Here is an 8,225-nt window from a genome sequence, read left to right as displayed (position 1 = left end):
ATCTCCAGTAAAAAAATAAGAATACAAATTAAAAAAAGACGAAAAAACGTTAACCTCCACAGGGCTCGAACCACTGACCCCTAGAGTCATGGAGTTATGGAGTAAAATGTCTCCCGACTTAACCACACGACTATCCACGCTCACGTCAAATGCGGAGGTATTTTTTAGCTATATAAGCAATCCTCGTAGTTCCCCAAAATATCGATTCGCGTCGAACGACGCTTTTGACTGTTGGACAGTCCCTTTAAGTTGTGCAGGTGCGTGAAAGGTTCCTTTTTCGTCGATAAACTGACTATCCAACGAGAGAATAAACCACAGTAAGAGTTTCAGTATCTACGATGAAGGTAGTAAGGTAAACAACATTGGAAACCCAGATAAAGATTGTGTAACAATTATAATATTTTATATTACAACCGTACCCTTTTACTATTCGACAATTAGCCGCGTTCAAATACACTTCAACAGCGTATTTATGCGGACTGCACAGGCTAATCTAGGCCGACACTTGACGCACATGAAATAAAAACACGTTTTCACAGAGGACGATTCATTTCTATATTGCTTCTTCCAAGGCCAACATAATCGTAACATACACCTCAATACAGTAAATGAGGAGTGTAACCTCGGTGTCATCTTCCAGGACAATATGAAATTTAATAAGCATATATCCAGTAGAGTAAAAATGTCCAACAGTTTCCTTTGTTTAATAAGCAGGTATTTTGCATTTCTTGATATGGACTCATATGTTAAATTACACATGTATACAAAGCTCTTGTGCACCCACACCTTGGGGGACAGTTTGGTATCCTTACCTACGGAAATAAATTGAAAGTATTGAGGGTGTTCAGATGCGGTTCACAAGATTGGTTGCAGGCCTTCACAATTTGAACTATAACGATCGATTGAAGAAGTTAAAACTACCCAGCCTTTCCCACAGACGTAGAAGAGGAGCTATTATACAGTGTTTTAAAATCTTTAACTAACTAGATGGTAAACAATGTTAGCGCTTTTTCTCTTTTAGCACACCTAAAACTAGAGGGCACGTTTTTAAACTTGCCAAACCAAGATGACAGACACATTGAAGACTGAAAAGTTTCTCTCAAAAATCATATCTGATTGATTTAGTTTAGTTTAAACCTATTTATTTTAGCTCGATTGCATCGAAAGCCTAAGGCTTATATAAACGCTCTCGAGTCCGTTTATTCGAAACGAATAAGTAGTTCGAACGTAGTTCGAAACGAACTACTCAGTGAATTGAAAAAAAATATTGCGGATTCAAGTAAAGCAGTTGGTTAATAACTTATTTTTTATTTAAAGATTTATTCACAATTAAATCCAGGGGTTTGCTTTCTTATTTCATTTGTTGCATACTTATCGCCTTTGTCAGCTTTGGTAGCAGGTTAAAATTAACATGGCCATATAAACAAACACTTACGTCTTATTTTATGCAGCCATAGCCACATATTAAGATAATATAAAGCAGTTTACATTGTGTTTATTGATATGCATATTAACATACATCATATTAACAACTTAGTACAGAAACATACATAAATAAATAAGGTCACTGTCAAACCAAAGGGAAGCATATATGAGTAAAATTATTCTATAGTGTATTTTTTTACATAATAAGTAAATAGCAAAAACGTTAATTGCAGCTCTTAAAAAAGAAATTGTATTTAATTAAATAAAAATTGTCAAATTCATCAAAATGTATGCCAGTGAACATATGTAGTATTAAAATGTATTGTTGCATAATTAATAGCCTACAATTTCGTTGTAACCGTTGTATCGGAGCTAGATAATAAATTATCGTTAGATACTTTGCATCTATTACACAGAAGCAGCTCTGATCTGTAATACTTTCGAAATTGTGCATTGAGAAATCCGTAAATGATTGCATTGGCGGCACATGGAAGATATTGGGAGCGTTCTCCAATCTTGTATGCAACAAGTGCTCCTCCCTGAGCTGAATCCTTCATTTTGAGAAACGCGTTAAGTATGACTATGATGAAAAACGGTAAAAGGCTGATAAGATACACTGCCGCAATCACTAACATGATCAAGGTGTATTTAAAAGACACTGTGTTCAATCCGTCTTCAGTTTCCTTCATGTCGTTTGTTTGAGCCTTTCCTTCACAAGTGGCATCGTTTTTTACATCACTATTGTCATATCTGGGCGTTTGAGTTTTATCTAATGCTGTGCGTTTCATGCAACGTTTCTTTGAACTCATTCTGAAATTCTGAAGGTTTCTTTTATGTCGATAAAGTGACTTTCCAACACGAGAATAAACCACAACAATAACCCCATAACAAATAATAAATGTTATCAGATAAAGGAAATTGAAAACTTTGTAATAGGTTTTGTAATTTCTGGCAGTTATATTCCTACAGTCGTGTCCTTTCACAATTTTACCATTTGACGCTTTTAAATCTTCTTCGACCGATGTATAAAAGATTAATACCGGCCAAGAATATATCAGGGCAAGCAGAAATGAACTACCACATAGTAGTTTGCATTGTTTTAAGCCCCATTGTTGCTTCAAAGGTCGACATATTCGTCTAAAGCGGTCTACAGCTATTGCAAATATTGTAAACGCACTACCCGTTGTGGTCAGGTAATTTACAAAACAAAGAACCTTGCAAAGAGGAATGTTAGTATACGTGTAGTAAAACCGTATGTCCAGAAAATTAGCTGGAATTGACAATGCACAGCTTGCCAAGTCAATAAAAGCAAGTGTGCAAATAAATATCGCATGTCTGGAGCGCTTTGTCTGACGCCCATAATAAAAGAGGACGAGCATGTTGCCTATGAGACCAAAGAACATCAACACGCTAAGATAAATGATCACAGGTGTCAACAGTGAAACTACTTCCGAATTTATTTGATCCAGTAAAAATGAATTGCTGACGTTTTCTTCGGCAGGCATTTCGTCCCTGTTATTTGATCGTGAAAGGACTTCAATGTTGACCTAAAATGTATAAAGTAAACAATAATATTTCAGGAAAAAAAACTAACTTAAAATGCGATGAAAGTAAAACATAAATCTTAAGCAGCAAATATTTAAAAAAAAGAAACTATCTTTAATTGGTGGTAATGCACTAATATGCTCACCTTGAAAAATGTCCTTTATAAAGCGACAATGTAGCTGAATCCAATATGACTTCTGAAAAGCGAACGTGGTAAATTAAAGGCATATAAGTTCACATACTGATGTGTTAACCTACAATGCTTAGCATTGAAAACATTTATAAATATTTTTTTATACTAAAACATACTTAGTTTCTATGGTCCAATTGAATATAAGTATGTTTTTCGTTTTCGTTCAGATTAATATTGTGTTCACAAAAATGAATAATCTCTTTACCGTGTCTATTGTGAATACAGTTAACACTATAAGTACTGGTTTTCATTCTGACATTTACAATTGATTTATCAGAATTTTATAGACGCTGTAATAAACGTTCATTACAGTACATAATTTGGTTTATAATATATACACATATGTCAATATTTTTAACATAATGGTACTATTTCAAAAACCAATGAGCTCATATTAAATGAATAATCATCTACTAATGCTTGACATTTTTAATATATAAAACTGTGAGATAATGAGATATTTGTGCATGTTTTTTTTAACTTTAAAAAATATTCGCAGCTGTGTACCTATAAATGCATGTACACATGTATTTGGTACAGGGTACATTGCTTAATATATATATGGGCCGTGCAGTCCGCACAGGCGACGACACTTTCCGCGTTAATGACATTTGTCGTTTAAAGAGAGTACCTTCTTATCAAAAATCAAGTTTAAGCGGAAAGTGTCGTCCCTGATTTGCTTGTGCGGATTGCACAGGCTAATCTAGACGACACTTTTCGCACATGCATTTAACCCCCTTATCACAGAGCACGTCTCATATGCAAAATGCCACCAATCATTACTTGTCGAATGATGGTATACAAGTATTTAGTGTTTTAAATCTTTTATATATTAAACAATCGTAGTAAAGTCTTCGTGTTAATAATGCATGCTTATTTATGTCTCATTGATCAGTCAGAGAATTGCAATGACATATAATGAGAACAGCAATGAATATTGTAAATGCTTATTATCCCCGCCCTTTTAATTATCCCCATGCTTTTAATAGCGTGGGGATATTGTATTGGTCTCCATCTTTCTGTCCGTCCGTTCGGCCACTATATCGTCCTACACTATTAGCACTAGAATCTTGAAACTTACACACATGGTAGCTATGAGCATATGAGCGACGGTGACGCCGATGGAATTTGATCTGACCCCTGGATCAAAAGTTATGGGTCAATAAATGGATAAGATGGTTAAAAAATGTTTTTACTAACAACATGCGACGCACATGATTATAACTTTTGACCCAGGGTCAGATCAAAATTCCAAGGTCAATCTCGAACATCCATGTCCACATTACCCACCCCAGGGCCATTGATAAAGGTAAAGGCAGCTTGGTTCCCGTCCTCTTTCAAATGTATCCCTTATATCTACATCCCTTATGACAACACGGTCTATCTCGAACATCCATGTCCACATTACCCACCACAGGGTCATTGATAAAGGTAAAGGCAGCTTGGTTCCCGTCCTCTTTCAAATTTATCAAGAGGTCCACGGGTACTACTTCCCCTCACGCCCATTTTCTTTCGTACCCAACATTTTTTGTACCCATTTTTTTCGTACCCATTTTTTTTCGTACCCACATTTTTTTCGTATCCAAAATTTGTCGTACCCAATTTTTTTTGGACCCAATTTTTTTTCGTACCCAAATTTCTTTTTGTACCCAGATTTTTTTTCGAACCTAAATATTTTTCGTACCCAAATTTTTTTGTATCCAATTTTTTTCATACCCAATTGTTTACGTACCCAAATTTTTTGTCGTACCCAAATTTTGTCGATACCATTTTTTTTCGTATCCAATTTTTTTCGCACCCAATTTTTTTTTCCTACCCAATATTTTTCGTACCCAATTTTTTTCGTTTACATTTTTTGTACCCAATTGTTTTTGTACCCAAGTTTTTTCGTACCCAATTTTTTTTTCGTACCAAATTTTGTTTCTAACTCAAATGTTTTTTCGTACCCAAATTTTTTCGTACCCAAATGTACCCATTTGTTTTTCGTACCCAAATTTGTTCGTACCCATTTTTTTACCATTTTTTTTCTCGTACCCAATTTTTTATCGTACCAAATTTTTTAACTTCTTCATTTATTCAGCACTTGACTTCAAATTAAAACTGAACATCTCTTATGACAACACGGTCTTTTTCGACCATCCATGTCCACATTACCAACCACGGGGCCCCACCAACATAGACCTTGCTTACCCAAAATTGCCTTTTAATGTAACATCTATGCAGCGTGGGGATACGCGTCGGCCTCTGCCGCGCCACTTCTAGTTTAAATAAAATATTTATTTCTATTTTATGCTTTCCGGTGGTTTATTTAATATCAGTGAAATAATACTGGTATTTCACTGTTTTCAACAGTGAAACATAGCAGTGAAAAATAACGATATTTTTCACTGTTTTACTGTGAAATGACGTCATTTTTTTCGACGAAATGACGTCATAAATCCAGCGAAATTATCCAGTTAAACTCTTTTGCGATGTAAATAAGCGGTGCAGAAAGCATAAAATAAAATGAAAATGTGTTGGATTCGATGGAATATCTATTTTAATTCACTCGTGATCATAAAAAATACATATTTTCACTCGTGGCTGCGCCACTCGTGACAATATTATTTAATATGATCAATCGCGAAATAAGATCGATATCCCATCGAATCCAACAAATATCCTCTATGTATTACTGGTTAAGTAGAAAGGTTTTTCAAAAATTAGGCCCGTATTATGTTTTATGCAAATAATGGCATGATACCTTATTGAACTTTATGATACTGTTATTTGAATGTACTAAGCGTGTTGTAATTCTATGAATCGTAATTTATGTGTTGATATTTTAGTTTGTTATTACTTACGTTTCATTAGTGTTTTTTGCAACGTCCTTCCCATATCTAACTTTTTCATACCACTACACTGATATATGTCTGATGTAACGCGGCTTGATATAAAACAAATGTATCACGTTTACTGACGTTTACAAGTTGTTTTATAAGTCAGTATATGTAGGTAGGTCTAATTACTCGGAATCAACTGTTCTGCCATCATTTGAGCCAATTACAATTGGATTCAGATTAACATGACCACTAAAACAAATGGCAAATGCATGCTCATCTCTAAAAACCAATGCTTCTTACTTTTGCTTAAATGTTTCACTTCAAGTGTTTGCATGATCGGAAATAGTTGGTTTAGCTTTATCATGCGTCAGATTCAATGTTACATCCGTGACCGTAAGTGTTAGTAACAAAAACGTCAACATGAATGCAGCTTACACATTGTGCCGTTATTTATATGAGCCGCGTTCTGAGAAAACTGGGCTTAATGCGTGTGCGTAAAGTGTCATCCCAGATTATCCCGTGCAGTCTGCACTGGCTAATCAGGGACGACACTTTCCGCCTAAACTTGATATTCGGTACGGAGGGACTTCTCGAAACTAAAAATGCCATAAAAGCGGAAAGTGCCGTCCCTGATTAGCCAGTGCGGACTGTACAGTTTTCTCAGAACGCGGCTCATATGTATTGATAAAGATAGTCCATGGCCGAATAGAGAGACATACGTTTTGTTTAAATTTGCCCCATGCCTTCTCTTTATGGAGGTAAAGGAAATATGAGCGAATTAAACTTTCCACTTTTAGCATTTGCGAGGAAAGGCGTCCAAAATGTAAACACACTTAAGAGAAAGCACACTAAAACCAAGCTCCATTTTTAAAATAAGAGGAATGAGTTCATCATATAAATTATTCTTTTACACATACAATATATATATGTATTGCAGTTCTGGTCAACATAGTTATAATCGTTAAATGAAAATTTAACCAATACTATATAATAGCTCTTACCGCCGGTATGTCCCTTTAATGTCCACTGTCACTCAATAAAACGTGCGTTTCGACAATTGACAGCATCCAACGACGGAATTTATGCACACAGTTTATGTTTATATATAATATATGCACCTCTAAATTTACCAACAATGCTAAACTTCTTAATTTTAAATAATTTGTGTAAAGAAAATAAATAACTTATCAAATATGTAAAAATACGAGGTATCCAATACGTTGCGATGATCCCCGCAACATTGAAATGACAGACTATAACTCACTTATTCATTGTCATTAAAGATCCGTTTGCAATAAAGATAATGGTCTAAGTACATTAAAAGCGGAATACGTTCGTGAGATCTCGAACTGTATCCTCGAATAAAGTATACAATAACATGTTCAAATACGTTTGTTTACGGTAAACATCCGTTTATATTCGTATTCACCCACAAAAAAACAAGGCTTGTACTAGAATAATAAACAAGAGCACCGCATAGCAGGTGCCAACGCTCGACTGTGGATGCAGTATTGACTAAATGAAAGCTTGTCAGAAGAATTAAGATTTTTTTTAAAGAGGTCACAGTGACCTTGACCTTTGACCTAGTGAACCTAAAATGTTTGGTGTGTATAACTCATCAAGATGCAGCTACATTTGAAGTTTCAAAATTGTAGGTGAAAGCACTTTGATTTTAGAGCCTATGTAAAGGTTTCAGCACGACGCCGGACGAAGAGCCGTATGAAATTAATAAAAATCAACTAGGTTTATTATCATCGATATTATCACGGAGTGTATATTATAGGATTCTAGATTACACGGATAAGAAACGGGACCGTTACGCCAAATATCTTGTCGTGTCTAAGTCACGTGACCGTGTCGTAACTATCGATCTTTTATCGAAGCGCCGAGGTTATAAATTTGATGTACTCACTCACGTATTTTGTTAAATTATAGTTTCATTTCTAGGCCGATTTTGACAAATTATATATCATTAGAAAGCTAACGTAACGTAGTTTTCAGATATATCATTATATATTGAGTTTTTCTTCTGATTTCGGCAGCCCGGCGAGTTATAACTTTAACTTTTGCAAATAACATACCGTTTTGGAGTTTTAGAATCTAGATTTACGGTTGACATGTTCGTACTTTATACCGATTTGTAGCGTTTATATTTGGAGTTCAGTTTTAAAAATAACATCTTGCTTAGGAGAATAGAATTCTGTATACGATAGAAAAAAAAATTGTTTAAAAACTAAAGT

The 8,225-nt window shown here is 34.9% G+C and overlaps 1 protein-coding gene across 1 annotated transcript; it reads right to left on the bottom strand.

Annotated features, from left to right (window-relative positions):
• Nucleotides 1–1,571: 1,571 nt before the first annotated feature.
• On the bottom strand, nt 1,572–7,230 carry LOC127858306 (C3a anaphylatoxin chemotactic receptor-like). Its single transcript, XM_052395324.1, has 3 exons — nt 6,987–7,230; nt 3,116–3,167; nt 1,572–2,972 (listed from the first exon to the last, which is right to left on the bottom strand). The coding sequence occupies exon 3, from the start codon at nt 2,928–2,930 to the stop codon at nt 1,767–1,769; it is 1,164 nt and encodes a 387-aa protein (XP_052251284.1). The 5' UTR covers nt 2,931–2,972; nt 3,116–3,167; nt 6,987–7,230; the 3' UTR covers nt 1,572–1,766.
• Between the last annotated feature and the right edge of the window lie 995 nt (nt 7,231–8,225).

This window comes from Dreissena polymorpha, chromosome 14 (genome assembly GCF_020536995.1).
Source record: "Dreissena polymorpha isolate Duluth1 chromosome 14, UMN_Dpol_1.0, whole genome shotgun sequence".
NCBI classification, from domain to species: domain Eukaryota; kingdom Metazoa; phylum Mollusca; class Bivalvia; order Myida; family Dreissenidae; genus Dreissena; species Dreissena polymorpha.
Note: the sequence above shows the minus strand (reverse complement) of the source record. Positions and strands in the feature narration are given on the sequence as shown.

Bases quoted from the DNA above. Each gene is read 5' to 3' on its own strand.
- LOC127858306 (XM_052395324.1), bottom strand. From the start codon at position 2,930: ATGCCTGCCGAAGAAAACGTCAGCAATTCATTTTTACTGGATCAAATA.